General features: G+C 38.0%; 3 protein-coding genes and 1 pseudogene across 6 annotated transcripts; all 4 read right to left on the bottom strand.

Moving 5' to 3' along the window:
- Positions 1-773: 773 nt before the first annotated feature.
- LOC137748410 (TMV resistance protein N-like) lies at positions 774-4,770 on the bottom strand. The gene is made up of 5 exons (XM_088687482.1): positions 4,631-4,770; positions 3,305-4,537; positions 2,877-3,173; positions 1,728-2,741; positions 774-1,650 (listed from the first exon to the last, which is right to left on the bottom strand). Exons 2-5 carry the CDS (start codon positions 3,848-3,850, stop codon positions 1,123-1,125), a joined length of 2,385 nt encoding a protein of 794 aa, XP_088543608.1. The 5' UTR covers positions 3,851-4,537; positions 4,631-4,770; the 3' UTR covers positions 774-1,122.
- On the bottom strand, positions 4,120-7,128 carry LOC148698750 (toll/interleukin-1 receptor-like protein pseudogene; annotated as a pseudogene).
- On the bottom strand, positions 6,454-13,076 carry LOC137748412 (TMV resistance protein N). Of its 4 annotated transcripts, none has more exons than XR_015957691.1 (9): positions 12,819-13,034; positions 12,634-12,720; positions 11,874-12,332; positions 10,547-11,654; positions 10,122-10,418; positions 9,148-10,005; positions 8,364-9,070; positions 6,939-7,407; positions 6,454-6,751 (listed from the first exon to the last, which is right to left on the bottom strand). XR_015957691.1 is itself a non-coding variant. In XM_088687469.1 (6 exons), the coding sequence occupies exons 2-6, from the start codon at positions 12,365-12,367 to the stop codon at positions 8,585-8,587; spliced, it is 3,243 nt and encodes a 1,080-aa protein (XP_088543595.1). In that variant the 5' UTR covers positions 12,368-12,720; positions 12,819-13,076; the 3' UTR covers positions 8,199-8,584. The 4 variants fall into 4 exon arrangements, 1 of the variants encoding a protein (XP_088543595.1); XR_015957692.1 differs by having other exon boundaries at positions 11,874-12,329; XR_015957690.1 differs by having other exon boundaries at positions 11,874-12,720; positions 12,819-13,076.
- Positions 13,077-14,230: 1,154 nt separating this feature from the next.
- LOC137747036 (high mobility group B protein 3) lies at positions 14,231-15,983 on the bottom strand. The gene is made up of 8 exons (XM_068487035.2): positions 15,753-15,983; positions 15,593-15,640; positions 15,341-15,442; positions 15,161-15,218; positions 14,972-15,016; positions 14,798-14,878; positions 14,613-14,705; positions 14,231-14,509 (listed from the first exon to the last, which is right to left on the bottom strand). Exons 2-8 carry the CDS (start codon positions 15,631-15,633, stop codon positions 14,489-14,491), a joined length of 441 nt encoding a protein of 146 aa, XP_068343136.1. The 5' UTR covers positions 15,634-15,640; positions 15,753-15,983; the 3' UTR covers positions 14,231-14,488.
- Between the last annotated feature and the right edge of the window lie 1,214 nt (positions 15,984-17,197).

Raw genomic sequence — 17,197 nt, 5'->3', positions numbered from 1 at the left:
TAAAGACAGTTTAAGAGTTAACATAACTTATTTGTTATCTATTTTGTAGCCTGAAGGAAACTCTGATAATCTTAGAGGCAGTGATATAGATTACCATTTATTATTCCATCATGGAATTTACCATCAGGCTGTAACTTGTTGGCTTGTGACTCCATCAAAAATAACTTCAATTAATTCAACCAAGTGAGTCCATTTCTTCTACCAAATTTAGCCTTATTATTGCCTTTGAGAAATTGTCTGTGCAGGACGTTAGTCGTTTGTCTTCATTTTCGTTCACTTGAACATGTATGATCATTTCTTCACATAAACAGGGACGGCACTGGCAGAATCAAATTATTTGTCAAAGATAACACCCAAGCTCTGTACATGAGTCTGTCAATGCAGTTCCAAGCAAGTTTTTATACAGGTTTTGTACAAGTATTACTTGCTGCTTTCTTCGATCTCCAATTGTTTTGTTTCGGTTTTCATGTTAATGTAATGAAATTTTGAGACCCTTTTGTTCGTCTTGAAAAGTATATTAGTCGGTTCTTCGTACGATGATTTGATAGTCTGATGTAAATTGTGATGTTTGTGTTCAGTCTATGGAGAACCAAGGCATACTTCTAAATGTAAATACCAAGAACCACATTGAGGCAAGTTTCTGCACTATGTTTTCCTCTGATTTATTTTCCGACGTTCGATGAATGAATGGTCGAACTTAGGTTTTGGGTTTGTTTATCTACTGCATTTTAATAATTATTTTGCAATTTTGTGTTTAGGTTTGGGACATATACTTAGACTAAAATAATTACAATCGAAACATGCACTAGTCTCAGACATTACAAACTTAGTCGTTTTACTAGAAATTGTCAATTTTACACTAACACAAGCCTCTATTGATCACAATAATTGTCGATATACCTTGGCGTAAGCTTTTGGCAAATGTCGGCAGGAATTGGGAAGTGCCCAACATGTGCTCGGCGAAATGGTCCAATGACCCCTTTTTTTTTTTTTTTTTTTTTTTTTTTTTCTTTCTTTTTTTTGTAATTATAACTTCATTATTTGAAAAGTCTGGCTCCTCCACTAGACATCAATATGCGTCCGTTTAGAATGATCATCCTCTGGCTCCGAAGACAAGGAAAGTCATTGCTCTTGGTGATCATATGCATCATAGAAGATATCTGAGCCCGCCGAGGAGGAGGCCTCTTCCCAAGAGTACTCGTTGGGCAAGCCGTTCGTCTTGGTTGAGCGTAGGAGGTGCACCCCGCATCTTTTAATGCGTGCGCCTTCGCGGAAACGAAATATAACTTGACAAATATCTCTTCGCTGCTCGTTCTTGTCTAAATCCAGTACCATGAGCCACACATGAGTTGCCTTGTAACACGATAAATTAGGTCCAAACCATGGAAATCTGTTGACAAGAATGTAAGAATTAAAAGGATTAGTAACCGGTGCATCAAAAACCACAGACACAGCCAATCCTAATAACGTCTCCCCTTGTAAATTTAGAGGAATTTTGAAACAAAATTCGCTGCCTCCAACAAATTCTTCCATTTTATCATCCTCTGGTAGATGTTCAATGGTAGTGGGATGGTTAGAGGTATAGCTGAACCACTTTGGAACTTCATTGCCTGGATAAACAACTCTCAATCCAGGGCACCAAAGAGATTCCTGCAATAGTAGGTATATATATAGTTAACCTGCAAAGTTAATTTTCATTTCAAGAGAAATTAAGAAGAGAGAGGAACCTCATTCAACAAATTGATTTCCAGCTTTGCCATCTCATCGCCACTTAGTCTATAGCAATTAGTCAAGCTCAGACACAAAAGCATCGGGGGTAGTTTTGGAGTTTTCTCCAATGATGTGCAATCAGTGAGATATAAATACTTTAGGTTTGGTGGGAAGAGTTGTGGAATTTCCCGAAGCCTCTTGCAACCAGTCAAATCAAGTGAATTCAAGTTTGGTGGGAAGAGTTGTGGAATTTCCCGAAGCCTCTTGCAACCAGTCAAATCAAGTGTTTCCAAGTTGACAAATTTGCTAATGCAATCCGGAAGACTAACAAAATTGTTTCTCGACGGATCAAGCCATGTTAATGTATCCCAGCAATCAAGAGGCACAAGGAAATCACTTTTTGATAAATTGCATCCTCTAAGATAAAGATAACATAGGTTGGGAAGAGTAAATGTGCTACAGTTGTCCTGCGAAGTTTTAGTTGAAAGCAGTTGAGATTCGGTACTACTGGATGAAACTTCATCAAACTTCACCTTATTCTTCCCAAATGTCACCAGTTTTGGGCATTCACAGAAAGCAACCTCAAAGAGATATTGCAACCCATATATGTGATGTAATGATGTACCTGTAAGGTTCTCACAGCCTGTTGCATCCAATTCTAGAAGCCAAGTGAGATAAGCAATTGACGAAGGCAATTCTCTTATGCCACTTTCTTGTATATACAAATAATATAAGGATTCCATCTTGTACTCCTCTATTTCTGGGAAAGTCTCGAGCCTTGCGCAACGGCGAAGAGAAAGCGTATGAAGGGATCTTGATCCAAGTCTTGTTACAAACCTCGTAAGCTTAGAGCACCCATCAAGATTCAATTCAACAAGTTTATCAAGAAATCCAACAGAATCATCAACCTCAACCAAACTTTCACAATCTCTTAGAACCAAGTGCTCTAGATTTGGGCTTCCAGATAAGTCGGGGATTTTTTCCAAGAAATTGCAACCACTTAAATTCATAAAGGTAAGCTTTGCCAAATTCTGTGAAACCAAAACCAAAACAAAAGTTCACATGTTAGAAAGATATAATGAAACACTTCAATTTTATTATTATTATTTTTTTTTTTTTTGGGGAAATAAAATATATGTTTAAATTAAATAATTTAAAGTAAGTACCTTAAATTCCTTCAATAGTCTGATGCCACTATATGGCACATCAAGCGTAGCGAGATGTCTTGGATGATAATTGGACGGTAAATTGAACACAACTCTGTGCATTCGCTGAAAATTGGATTGTCCATCCAATTCAATCCACCTCAAATCGTTGGGCAGATAATCAACGCGTCCAAACAAGCGTGCATTACAGTTTATAAAAATTTCAAGATTTACCATCCGCAAGAAGCTTTCTACATTCAAGGTTATCACATCTGGTTCCGGCAACTCCACCACAATGCTTTTAATTTTCTTTGTTCCCTAAGATGAAAAAAGAAATAATGTTAGAAAACAAGTCATATAACAAGGAATTCACAAAGGCTGTTTTAAAAATTCTTTTTTTTTTTTTTTTCAACATCATGCCAAATTAAATGTAAGAAAATAGTATTTACCTGATTTTCAGTTAGAACATGGTACGCGTCTTCATGAAACCACAACCTGCTACGCTTTCCTGGTTCAATGGGAGATTCTTCGTAAACTATACACTTACCCATTTTTTCTAGCAAGTCATGCATCAAAATCATATCACGTTCAATTGTTATAATGGCATTCTCAACGAGTACTTCAATACAATCTTGAGGTACATTGAGCTTCGAACTTTTTAATATCTGTAACACGTAGTCTTTATGTTTACCCTTAAAGAAACATGCAATGTCTAGGAAAACTTGTTGCACGACATAATCCCAGGCATCATAACTTTTTCGAAGTATTCTTTGAATATTTGTATAAGGTTCTCCTACGTAAGAATCATAACTATCCAATATAGCTTTCCAGCGATCTATACTTTTCTTACGCAGATGAGAACCTATAAAATTAAGAGCTAACGGAAGGCCTTGAGCATAAGCTATTGCACGACGTGCGAGTATTAAATAATCATCTGGAGGTTCATTTATTCCGAAGGCGTTCAAACTTAAAAGCTCAAGAGCCTTGTCATCCATTAGCTTTTGGACCTCGTGTATCAACTCAACTCCATAAGATTCCAGCAATCCTCTATTTTTCGAGGTTATGATCACTCTGCTACCCTCACCGAACCAATCAACTTCAACCAAGTTGTTTAACTGCTCCAATCGATCCACATCATCAAGAATTAAGAGAATCTTCTTTCCCCTCAACAGTTTCTTTATCAGGCAGATTCCTTCATGAACATTGACAACTTTCAACTCTGTACCGCATTGAACTTTAGAAAGAAGAGTGTTTTGTAGTTGGATTACGCCTTGACATGATGTCGATGTTTCTCTAACATCTGCCAAGAAACATCTACCTTCAAACTTATGAGCAATCGCATTGTAACAGCTTTTGCAATTGTTGTCTTGCCTATTCCAGATATCCCCCAAATCCCAACCACACAACGATCATTTCCACCAACACCTAAAAGCTCTTTCACCTCTTGTACGCATGATTGTATTCCAACTGGGTGTTTGGCCACATTCAAACATGTGTCACCACGTACTTTGACTAAGGTATCCTCAACAATGTTGCTGATAAATGTAGCTTCAGAGCTAGCAGTTCGAAACAAATAACACATTTAATCAGTGAACTTTTTTTCTATATTTCTATCCAAATGAAAAGGGTTTCAAATTGCACTAGTGATTACTGAAGTCCAGCATGTGTCGCTTGCTAGAAATCTAAAGAGTAAAAATGAAACACAAAATCGCCATTATTATAGAGAATTAAGTACTATATAAATAAAACACTGTAAGGGGAAGAAATATACGTACTCTCCCTTTCGGAATGGATATCCTGACAAATTTGCTACATCTCTAAGAGCTCTCCTCCACATCAAGACCTTATCCTTCTTGTCTTTGAATTTGCTCTCATGATCTGTAAATGCGTCACCGAAACTACTCTTTTGATTTCGTACATGGGACGGATCCACCTTGTAAAAAACTGGCAAAACTATTTGTTTCTTTGATTCTCTACATTGAAGGATCTTGACGAGCTCGTCCAAGCACCACCTTGAGGATGCATAGCTTTTAGAGAATATGACAAGAGAAATTCTTGACTCTTCAATTGTTTTGAGAAGATCCGGAGATATTTCTTCTCCTCTTGGAAGCTGGCGATCAATGAAGGTGTGGATTCCTTTATCGACCAAACCCTTGTATAAGTGATCTGTAAAACTGGTGCGTGTATCCTCCCCTCTAAAGCTCAAAAAGACATCGTATTTCCATGAAGGATTACTGGTGAAGGAAGAAGAAGAAGAGACAAGTTGACCTGCCATAGGAGAACTAAAGCCAGATAAACTTAAAAAAAGAGCCTCCCAAAGGATTGGAATATGCTGTATGGTATGGACAATGGACTCTCTCTTGTTATATCAGTCCTCATTTTTCTTCCTACCATATCTGGTAACATTAAATAAGGAACTTTCATGGAAACTTCCTTCCAAAAGCAATTTCCACCAATCATTTTCCTATCTACTGCCTTTCAATGTGGACAGGAATTTTCGTACCAACACGACTAACAGAATCCACAAAGTCGCTGGGGAAGAGAGGGTACGCGGTTGTTATCTTCACTGCTTTGGGCTGGGCATGTTGGAATAAGGCCCGACCTGCCCATATCAGCCCAAAAAACTTGACCTTTTGTGTGGTAATTTTAATTTTTAACCCCATTGTAACAGTAATAATTTGATATTAAAACCGACCGACACCGTCAATAATCTAGACGATTAAAGTATTTCATTTCTTTTAGTTAGTTTAATTTTGTTACCAAGGCACGAGATCTGTTATTTATGTTTTAAAAACACTTTCTAAAGTCGTCATTATAAAATAGAAAATTTTCTGCAATTAAAAAAAGACAAAAACAGAAAATTTAATTATATTTTTGCCGGTTGCAGAGGATTTTTTTTTTTAATAAATATTTTATCTTCTTATGATTTACAACAAATCGTAATTATAAATGTTTATCTATTTTCCTCTAATACTACTTCTATTCCGTTGATTAAAAATATTTTTAACGTTAAAAGTGAACAGTACTAAAAATGTTTCGTTAAGACTCTCTTAACCTTAACGAAAAGTACTTATCTGAAAATACCTCACAGCCTAATTTCAAGCGCAAGTGCATACCTTAACCACACTTGTGTTTCTAAGGGCTGGTTTGGTATTGCTGTGCTTTAAAAAAAAGCTGCTTCTGCTGTGCTGTGAGAATAAACAACTGTGAAATAAAGCAGCAGAGTGTTTGGTAAACTTTTTTGTAAAATGCTTTTGAAAAAAAAAAGCAGTATTATAGTGTTTGGTAAACTTTTATGTTAAACAGATGTGAAAAAAAGCCGGTTTTTCAAAGCTGGGTTTTGCAGCTTCTTGTTTTTGGTTTTTTTTCACCCAAAACTGTGAAAAAAAGCTGAAGCTGAATGTTTACCAAACACAAAAACAGCTCCCAGTTTTTTTTTATACTAGCTTTTTTCAGAATCACCTCAGTACCAAACCAGGCCTTAGCACTTTCGATAGAAGCACTTTTCAACTTTTTGTCCACCCTCGAATGTCCGGAAGATGCTATGAGGCGTTTGAAAATGGTTGAAATAGTTGAGCTAACCATCGAAAAATACCCGTTGAAAAGCATGGGAAACTCAAGCCCATGTACTATTATTAACCCTTAAAAGATAGTTTAGCATCACCCGAGCAATGAGTCCGAAGGCAAGACTAGTGAATCAGGCAAACCCTCTACCTGGAACCAAGACTTGTATCGTCACGTGCATTATTGAATTAACTGTTGTCCAAAGTCGTTTTAACTCAGAGAGTAAAATGGAAGAACAAGTTGGTAGATCTGAGAGGATAAGATTTTAACTTACGGCAGCAACCGACTTGTTGTTTGGATGCTCCTTCTTGTACTTCCCCCAGAAGTCCTCCCTGTAAAACGACGAAAGCAAACTTAAATTCGGAAAAGAAAAAACATCTCAAAATAAAAAGATGCAAAAAAATCTCAAAATCTAAATCAGCTGCAGCAGCATCAACCAAAAGTACTTTTGAGAAAAGCATTGAATAAGTAGAAATGTGAAATCAAAAGTTAAGAGTGACTGGAAGTTGAATAGCTTACCGGAGGTCCAGTCACCAGCAAGCACTTTCCGGGAAGGCCATCTCTCGGTTCTCCTCCTCCTCCCTCTTCCACTGTCGTTCGTTTTCACCCCCGCTCGATCAGCCAACATGACTAACAGGAACGACAAGTCGTTGTGCAAGAGAGGGTACGCTGTTGATAATTTGACGAGAATAAGGCCCGACCAGCCCATATAAGCCCAAAAAATTTGACCTCCCGCGCTGTAATTTTAATTTTTTTTTTTTAGGACAAACATTGTCTACGCTAAGAAGAGGAGATGAGCTTAACCTCATAATAGGCTAACAATAATGTGCTTCAAATTCGCTTTTGGCATAAATCGAACCTAAAACCTTTCACTTACAATAATGTGATTCAACTACTGATATTTTAAATACTGACTAAAAGTCACTCGGAAGTTGGAGTACTCAAACTTCGTCTTGTTTGTTGGTCCTCAGTGTTTATGTTGTTGCTTCTGTGGCAAGGAACAGTTGAAGATAATATTAAATTAAAAATGAGATTTATCCATCTGATTCTAAAGGCAGTTTAAGAGTTAACATTACTTAATTGTTATCTATTTTGTAGCCTGGAGGAAACTCTAATAATCTTAAGAGGCACTGATATAGATCCACGTGTATTATTCCATCATGGAATATACCATCAGGCTGTAACTTGTTGGCTTGTGACTCCATCAAAAATTACTTGCAATTAATTCAACCAAGTGAGTCCATTTCTACTACCAAATTTAGCCTTATTATTGCCTTTGAGAAATTGTCTGTGCAGGACATTCGTCGTTTGCCTTCATTTTCGTTCACTTGAACATGTATGATGATTTCTTCACATTAACAGGGATGGCACCGGCAGAATCAAATTATTTGGCAAAGATTACACCCAAGCTCTACATGAGTCTGTCAATGCAGTTCCAAGCAAGTTTTTATACAGATTTTGTACAGTATTACTTGTTGCTTTCTTCGATCTCCAACTGTTTTGTTTCGGTTTTCATGTTAACGAATGAAATTTTGAGACCCTTTTGTTCGTCTTGAAAAGTATATTAGTCGGCTCGTAGGCTGATTTGATAGTCTGATGTAAATTGTGATGCTTGTGTTCAGTTTATGGAGAACCAAGGCATACTTCTAAATGTAAATACCAAGAACCACATTGAGGCAAGTTTCTGCACTATGTTTTCCTCTGATTTATTTTCCAACGTTCGATGAATGAATGATCGAACTTAGGTTTTGGGTTTGTTTATCTACTGCATTTTAATAATTATTTTGCAATGTTGTGTTTAGGTTTGGGACATATACTTAGAATAGAATAAGTACAATCGAAACATGTGCTAGTCTCAGGCATTACAAACTTAATCGTTTTACTAGGAATTGCCAATTTTCTACTAACACAAGCCTCTATTGATCACAGTAATTGTTGACATACCTTGGCATGAGCTTTTGGCAAACATCAGCAGGAATTGGTAAGTGCCCAACATGTGCTCGACCAAATGGTCCAATGAATTTTTTTTTTTTCTTTTTTGTAATTATTGCTTCATTATTTGAAAATTCTGGCTCCTCGGCTAGACATCAATATGTGTCCACTTAGAATGATCATCCTCTGGCTCCGAAGACAAGGAAATTCATTGCTCTTGGTGATCACATGCATCATAGAAGATATCTGAGCCCTCCGAGTAGGAGGTCGCCATTCGTCCTGGTTGCGCGTAGGAGGTGCACCCCGCATCTTTTAATGCGTGCGCCTTCGCTGAAACGAAATATAACTTGAAAAATATCTCTCCGTTGCGCGTTCTCGTCTAAATCCAGTACCTTGAGCCACACATGAGTTGCCTCGATGTGCTTGTAACGTGAAAAATATGGTCCCAAGCATGGAGATCTGTTGATGAGAATATAAGAATTATAAAGATTAGTACCCGGTGCATCAAGAACCACAGATACAGCCAATCCTAACAACGTCTCCCCTTGTAAATTTAGAGGAATCTCAAAACAAAATTCACTGCCTCCAACAAATTCTTCTATCTCATCATCCTCTGGTAGATGTTCAATGGTTGTGGGATGGTTAGAGGTATAGCTGAACCAATTTGGAACTTCATTGCCCGGATAAATAACTTCCAATCCAGGGCACCAAAGAGATTCCTGCAATAGTAGGTACATATATAGTTAACCTGCAAAGTTAATTTTCATTTCAAGAGAAGTTAAGAAGAGAGAGGAACCTCATTCAACAAATTGTTTTCCAGCTTTGTCACCTCATCGCCACTTAGTTTATAGCAATTAGTCAAGTCCAGATACTTAAGCGTCGGGGGTAGTTTTGGAGTTTTCTCCAATGATGTGCAATCATTGAGATATAAAAACTTTAGGTTTGGTGGGAGGAGTTGTGGAATTTCCCGAAGCCTCTTGCAACCAGTCAAATAAAGTGTTTCCAAGTTGACAAATTTGCTAATGCAATCTGGAAGACTAACAAAATTGTTTCTCGAGAGATCAAGCCATGTGCTACAGTTGTCCTGTGAAGTCTCTAAGTCAGTTGAAGGCAGTTGAGATTCGGTACTGCTGGATGAAACTTCATCAAACGTCCTCTTGTTCTTCCCATATGTCACCAGTTTTGGGCATTGACGCAAAGAAACCTCAGAGAGAGATTGCAACCCAGAAAGATGATGTAATGATGTACCTATAAGGTTCTCACATTTATCTGCAAACAAATAGGCAAGCCCAGTAAGATATGCAATTGATGAAGGCAATTCTCTTATGCCACTTTCTCCTATATCCAAATCCGTCAGAGATTCCATCTTGCGCTCTTCTATTTCTGGGAAACTCTCGAGGCTTGCGCAACTACGAAGAGAAAGCGTTTTAAGGAATCTCGATCCAAGTCTTGTTACAAACCTCGTGAGCTTAGAGCACCCATAAAGATTCAATTCAACAAGTTTATCAAGGAATCCAACAGAATCATCAACCTCAACCAAACTTTTACAATCACTTAGAACCAAGTGCTTTAGATTTGGGCTTCCAGATAAGTCGGGGATTTTTTCCAAGAATTCGCAACCACTTAAATTCATATTTGTAAGCTTTGCCAAATTCTGTGAAACCAAAACCAAAACCAAAACACTTCAGTTTTTTTTTTTTTGGGGGGGGGGGGGGGGGAATAAAATATATGTTCAAATAAATAATTGTTTAAATAATTTAAAATGTGTACCTTAAATTCCTTCAATGGTCTGATGCCACTATATGGCACATCAAACCCAGCGAGATGTCTTGGATGATAATTGGATGGTAAATTGAACACAAGTCTGTGCCTTTGCTGAAAATTGGATTGTCCACCCAATTCAATCCACCTCAAATCATTGGGCAGATAATCAACGCGCCCAAAAAAGCGTGCATTACGGTTTATAAAAATTTCAAGATTTACCATCCGCAGGAAGCTTTCTGCATTCAAGGTTATCACATCTGGTTCGGGCAGCTCCACCACAATGCCTCTAATTTTCTTTGTTCCCTAAGATGAAAAAAGAAATAATGTTAGCAAACAAGTCATATAACAAAGAATTTACAAAGGCTGTTTTAAAATCCTTTTATTTTTCTATATCATGCCAAATTAAATGTAAGAAAATATATTGTACTTACCTGATTTTCAGTTAGAACGTGGTACACGTCTTCATGAAACCACAACCTGCTACGCTTCCCTGGTTCAGTGGGAGATTCTTCGTAAACTATACGCTTACCCATTTTTTCTAGCAAGTCATGCATCAAAATCCTATTATCTTCAATAGTTATGATGGCATTCTCAACGAGTACTTCAATACAATCTTGAGGTACATTGAGCTTCGAACTTTTTAATATTTGTAACACGTAGTCTTTATGTTCACCCTTAAAGAAACATGCAATGTCTAGGAAAACTTGTTGCACGACATAATCCCAGGCATCATAACTTTTTCGAAGTATTCTTTGAATATCTGTATAAGGTTCTCCTACGTAAGAATCATAACTATCCAATATAGCTTTCCAACGATCTATACTTTTCTTACGCAGATGAGAACCTATCAAATTAAGAGCTAACGGAAGGCCTTGCGCATAAGCTATTGCACGATGTGCGAGTATTAAACAATCATCCGGAGGTTCATTTATTCCGAAGGCGTTCAAACTTAAAAGCTCAAGAGCCTTGTCATCCATTAGCTTTTGGACCTCGTATATCAACTCAACTCCATAAGATTCCAGCAATCCTCTATTTTTTGAGGTTATGATCACCGTGCTACCCTCACCGAACCAATCAACTTCAACCAAGTTGTTTAACTGCTCCAATCGATCCACATCATCAAGAATTAAGAGAATCTTCTTTCCCCTCAACAGTTTCTTTATCAGGCTGATTCCTTCATGAACATTGACAACTTTCAACTCTGTACCGCATAGAACTTTAGAGAGAAGAGTGTTCTGTAGTTGGATTACTCCTTGACTTGATGTCGATGTTTCTCTAACATCTGCTAAGAAACATCTACCTTCAAACTTATGAGCAATCGCATTGGAAACAGCTTTTGCAATTGTTGTCTTGCCTATTCCAGATATCCCCCAAATCCCAACCACACAACGATCATTTCCACCAACACCTAAAAGCTCTTTCACCTCTTGTACGCACGATTGTATTCCAACTGGGTGTTTGGCCACATTCAAACATGTGTCACCACGTACTTTGACTAAGATATCCTCAACAACGTTGCTGATAAATGTAGCTTCAGAGCTAGCAGTTCAAAACAAATAACACATTTAATCAGTGAACTTTTATTTTCTATATTTCTATCCAAATGAAAAAGGGTTTCAAATTGCACTAGTGATTACTAAAGTCCAGCATGTGTCGCTTGCTAGAAATCTAAAGAGTAAAAATGAAACACAAAATCGACATTATTATAGAGAATTAACTGTATAAATAAAACACTGTAAGGGGAAGAAATATACGTACTCTCCCTTTAGGAAAGGATATCCTGACAAATTTGCTACTTCTCTAAGAGCTCTCCTCCACATCAAGACCTCCTTCTTGTCTTTGAATTTGCTCTCGTGGTCTGTAAATGCGTCACCAAAACTACTCTTCTGATTTCGCACATGGGACGGATCCACCTTGTAAAAAACTGGCAAAACTATTTGTTTCTTTGATTCTCTACATTGAAGGATCTTGACGAGCTCGTCCATGCACCACCTTGAGGATGCATAGCTTTTAGAGAATATGACAAGAGAAATTCTCGACTCTTCAATTGCTTTGAAAAGAGCCGGAGATATTTCTTCTCCTCTTGGAAGTTGGCGATCGATGAAGGTGTGGATTCCTTTATCGACCAAACCCTTGTATAAGTGATCTGTAAAACTGGTGCATGTATCCTCCCCTCTAAAGCTCAAAAAGATATCGTATTTCCATGAAGGAGTACTGCTGAAGGAAGAAGAAGAGACAAGTTGATTGGCCATAGGAGAACTAAAGCCAGATAAACTAAAGAAAGGAGCCTCTCAAAAGAATTGGAATATGCAGTACGGTATGGACAACGGACTCTCTCTTGTTGTATCAGTCCTCCTAATTTTCTTCCTACCTAATCTGGTCAAGTTGAAGTTTCGTGGCTACTTCCTTCCAAAAGTGATTTCTACCAAGCATTTTCCTACCTACTACCTTTCAATGTTGACAGGAAGTTTCGTGGCAATTTTTTTCCAAAAGTGATTTCTACCAAGCATTTTCCTACCTACTATCTTTCAATCTGGACAAGAACTTTCATGGAAACTTGATTTCAGCAACAGTGCCTTTGCCGACACCCTGCACCCGAAATCAGCTGCAGCAGCAACATCCAAAAGTACTTTTTAGAAAAGCATTGAATAAGTACAAATGTGAAATCAAGAGTTAAGAGTGACTGGAAGTTGAATAGCTTACCGGAGGTCCAGTCACCAGCAAGCACTTTCCGGGACCGGCCATTTCTCGCTTCTCCTCCGCCTCCCTCTTCCACTGTCGTTCGTTTTTTACCCCCGCTCGATCAGCCAACACGACTAACAGAATCCACAAGTCGTTGTGGAAGAGATGGCACGCGGTTGTTATCTTCACTGCTTTGGGCTGGGCATGTTGGATATTAGGCCCGACCCGCCCATATCAGCCCAAAAAACTTGACCTTCTGTGTGGTAATTTTAATTTTTAATCCCATAGTAACCGTAATAATTTGATATTAAAACAGGCCGACACTGTCAATAATCTGGAGGATTAAAGCATTTCATTTCTTTTACGCTCTTTAATTTTGTTAGCAAGGCACGAGATCTTTTATTTATGTTTCAAAAACACTTTTTAAAGTAGTCATTATAAAATAGAAAATTCTCAGTAATTAAAAAAGTCGAAAACAAAGAATCTAAATATATTTTTGCCAGTCGCGGATGATTTGCAACAGATCGTAATTATAAATGTTTATCTATTTTCCGATAATACTACTTCTCTTCCGTTGGTTAAAAATTAGATCTTTGTCTAAGAAAATTAAGTTATTTTGCAACTCTATGCAATTAACCTTAACGAAAAAGTACTTATCTGAAAGACCTCACATCCAAATTTCAAGCGCAAGTGCATACTTTAACCACACTTGTGTTTCTAAGCACTTTCGATAGAAGCACTTTTCCAACTTTTTGTCCGCCCTCGAATGTCCGGAAGATGCTACAAGGTGTTTGAAAATGGTTGAAATAGTTGAGTTAACCATTGAAAAATCAAAAATACCCGTTCAAAAGCATAGGAAACTCAAGCCCATGTACTAGTATTGACCCTTGGAAGATAGTTTAGCATCACCCAAGCAATGAGTTTGGAGGTAAGGTAAGACTAGTGAATCAGGCAAACCCCCTACCTGAAACCAGGACTTGTATCGTCACGTGCATCATTGAATTAAGCATTGTCCAAAGTCGTTTTAACTCATTTAAAAGTGTTTTTAACATTCATAAACATGCTCATTCTTACTCAAGCAAAGGTAGTGTCAACTATTTCACTGCCAGGTTTTATCTACAACTATCAATTTCCGATTCCCCAACATAAGTCACGCTCTCGTTCTATGCCATGAGTACACTACATATAATCCCATGCCATTACGTTGCTTGAATAGTTTAAATTAAGCAAAATACCGCCACATTAACTTCCCAGATTCTCGTCCCAAGACTTAATCCTGGGAGAATCTCTCAACACAAATTATTCTAATGTCCAGAGGTAAAATCAATCACCATCCCCAGGGTCAGGTCGAACACTAGCACCAGAGTATTGTCGAACACTAATATCATCACGTCACATGTGACAACACTAACTTGCATAATAAGAAACTAACGAAAGCAAACTGAAATTCATTGAACATAAGGAGGATCATTAAGTACAAAAACAACGATATGGGAATCAAGGGGAGCAGACAATCTTCAAACTTAATCCGACTTTTGTTTGTGTTTCTCCTAAATCTAATCCCTAAAAACAAAAGTAGAGAGCCAGCAACTTATCCATAGTGAAGACCAAGTGCAGGCAGGCCTTTCAATTGTCCTCTAAGCAACCCTACACATATTGCCTCTCCCCCTCCATTTCGATTCCCCTACTCTCTACTCGTCATCGTCTTCCTCCTACAACACAACCAAAACAAACAATTAAGTAACCAATTCAACTAATTGAACATGCGAAACAGCGGAAACAAACACAATGTGAGCTCGATTAATTACAACTGACCTCACCGCTCTCGTCCTCGTCTTCATCATCATCATTTACCTCAGACTTGGACTTGTCAGACTCTTCTTCATCAGCTTCGTTATTTCCTTCAGCCTAATTCACGTAAATAAACCAACAAAATCTCACAAATATCCTCAACCTGATAACTAAGCGAATTACATGAAAGCCGGAGCAAGAGCGCTTACTAATTGCTTGTTGTATGCCTGAATGTTCTTGTTATATTCTACCTTCCTCTTGTCTGCCTTGGCTTGATAGGGAGCTTTCTCCTGATTAATTCAAGCACAACCCATCAAAATTCAGCAAAATAATTTCACATTATTCACTAATCAACGAAATTAAAACGATAATTGAACACTCACGGCATCTGACAACGATTTCCATTTATCGCCACCAGCTTTACCGACCTGTTTGATTACAATTGAACAAAATCAAGATTAATTTGCATTAATGTTTGATCTAACTAATTAATTAATTAACCAAAAAAACTAATTAGAGAGTAAAATCGAAGAACAAGTTGGTAGATCCGAGAGGATGAGATTTTGACTTACGGCAGCAACCGACTTGTTGTTTGGATGCTCCTTCTTGTACTTCTCTCTGAAGTCCTCCCTGTAAAACGACGAAAGCAAACTTAAATTCGGTAAAGGAAAAATATCTTAAAAAAAAAAAAGATGCAGAAAAGGTCAGATCTAGAACTGGAACTGGAGAGAGAGAAAGAGAGTTGACCGTACATGAAAACGAAGAAGGCACTGGCAGGCCTCTTCGGCTTGTTCGGATCCTTTCCGGCTTTCTTCGCCGGCTTCTTGCTCGCTCCGGCACTCTTGCTCTTCAACCTTTCAAAATTCAAAATTAAAAAAAAAAAAAATCAGCAAAAATTCAACAAAGCACGGCAGAAATCAAAACACGAGAGAACAAATCACAGTTCTCCGATCGAACCGATGCAATCGGAGAGTAATCAAAGCACAATAGAGCACAAAACTCACTTCGTATCGCGTTTGGGAGCAGCAGCTCTGGCTTTACCCATGGCGAACCTGCGAACACCCAAAAAAAGTCAAAATTCTGTGAGAATCGGCGAGAATCGTTCGGAAACGGTCAAAAACAGCTCGATTCGGACCGAGTCAGGGGGCGGAGGCGCGAGGTTACCTAGGGTTTTCGAGAACAAGACGAAGACGCAAAAGAGAGAGAGAGAGAGAGTAAACTACGCCCTTGTTTTTGTTGTTGCGATGCGTGGGTGTGAAATTGGCGAAAGGGCTGAAGGGGGGAATAAGAAGGAATTAAGAAGGGGCAAAACCGAATTTCGACTAACCCAAAAAATTGAAGTTTTGGGTTTTCGGCGGGATTTCGAAAATGTTTTGCCGCGTCAGCTATCCGTGCGCTACGCCTTCATTTGCTGCTGGGCTCTCCCTTATGTGCTTCCTTGTGTGCTTCTTCGCTAGCGAGGAGGGCACGTGGGGATGCACGTGATAGGGGTAGGGGTGAAATGACGGATTTGGGGTTTGATTTTGTGGGTGGGGGTCTGGTGGTTGAGAGCGATCGAATCGATAGAATAAAAGGTGTAGTACGCAACAGCTGTATTGGCGTGGGATATTATTGAAGCGGGGGTAAATAAGTAAATGTGGTGGCTTGATTTTTCGGGAATTTCGGATTATTTTTTTGGTTAGGGTTTTGACGGAGCGGAAAAGTTGGAGATATTTTTAAGTGGGCTGTTGGGTTGTAGAGAAGCAAAAACTTGGTTAAACTGAAGTTACTGAACCCCGTTGCACTTGGTACGGATAGAAAAGGTCACAAGTAGGGAGAATTCTTCCCTGTTCGGACCGAACCACGTATCCCTACGGTTCAGGATTCGGTTCACCCGACCCCAATTTGTGTACCACTACCCCTCATACAATATCCAATGACCTTACACAAGAACCTCACGACAAGTGAAGCAAGTTATAAAACAATCTAGTATATACCCACACAAAAATTCTGTGAATATTTTTACTTTTGTTGTTCAAATTGAATGAGAGGGAAAGGGAGTGAGAGAGAACATGGAAGCAAGGAGAGAGGGAGAGAGGTTGTTTCTTCATTTTTATTTTTTTTTAGCTAGAAACGACATGTTGGTGAGATTTAAAAAAATAGTAAATTTTTGCCTTGTGAAATTACATTATTATCCTTGAATGTTTTGTTGTGATGGAAGATAAATATGTTTTTTTTATCTTCTTTTGATTGACAAAGAGAATTTCATTAATGTAGTTTTAGATAATGTACAATGGAAAGTGATTTCCCCATTCTCTTTTTTTTTTTACCTTTGTCGCTCCTATTTGTCTCTATAGATAAGCATTAATCTTCAACCCACTATATTCCTAATAACGTCACCCCCTGGATTTAGTATAGATTAGCATAGTGATAACTTGAAACAAAACACAAAACTAAGAAATAATATTTTATATGTATTTATCCAATAAATAATGTTAGAGAGATTAAATTTATAGATAAAATTTTGCTAATTAAATGACATGAAAGTTAATGATTGAGTTATTACATAAGCATTCATAAACGTGCATAATGTTATTGATGATACATCATTTAATTTACAAATTTTATCT

Source organism: Pyrus communis, chromosome 2 (genome assembly GCF_041283825.1).
Source record: "Pyrus communis isolate YQ-2024b chromosome 2, ASM4128382v1, whole genome shotgun sequence".
NCBI classification, from domain to species: Eukaryota; Viridiplantae; Streptophyta; class Magnoliopsida; order Rosales; family Rosaceae; genus Pyrus; species Pyrus communis.
Note: the sequence above shows the minus strand (reverse complement) of the source record. Positions and strands in the feature narration are given on the sequence as shown.

Bases quoted from the DNA above. Each gene is read 5' to 3' on its own strand.
- LOC137748410 (XM_088687482.1), bottom strand. From the start codon at position 3,850: ATGGATGACAAGGCTCTTGAGCTTTTAAGTTTGAACGCCTTCGGAATA. The intron at 2,742-2,876 runs GTACTTACTTTA...TTGGTTTCACAG, and splicing joins GACTATTGAAGGAATTTAAG to AATTTGGCAAAGCTTACCTT. The intron at 1,651-1,727 runs GTTCCTCTCTCT...CTACTATTGCAG, and splicing joins AAATCAATTTGTTGAATGAG to GAATCTCTTTGGTGCCCTGG.
- LOC137748412 (XM_088687469.1), bottom strand. From the start codon at position 12,367: ATGGCCAATCAACTTGTCTCTTCTTCTTCCTTCAGCAGTACTCCTTCA. The intron at 11,655-11,873 runs GTACGTATATTT...TTGAACTGCTAG, and splicing joins TATCCTTTCCTAAAGGGAGA to CTCTGAAGCTACATTTATCA. The intron at 10,419-10,546 runs GTAAGTACAATA...TTTTCATCTTAG, and splicing joins ACGTTCTAACTGAAAATCAG to GGAACAAAGAAAATTAGAGG.
- LOC137747036 (XM_068487035.2), bottom strand. From the start codon at position 15,633: ATGGGTAAAGCCAGAGCTGCTGCTCCCAAACGCGATACGAA. The intron at 15,443-15,592 runs GTGAGTTTTGTG...GAATTTTGAAAG, and splicing joins GCTCCCAAACGCGATACGAA to GTTGAAGAGCAAGAGTGCCG. The intron at 14,879-14,971 runs GTGAGTGTTCAA...TGAATTAATCAG, and splicing joins GGAAATCGTTGTCAGATGCC to GAGAAAGCTCCCTATCAAGC.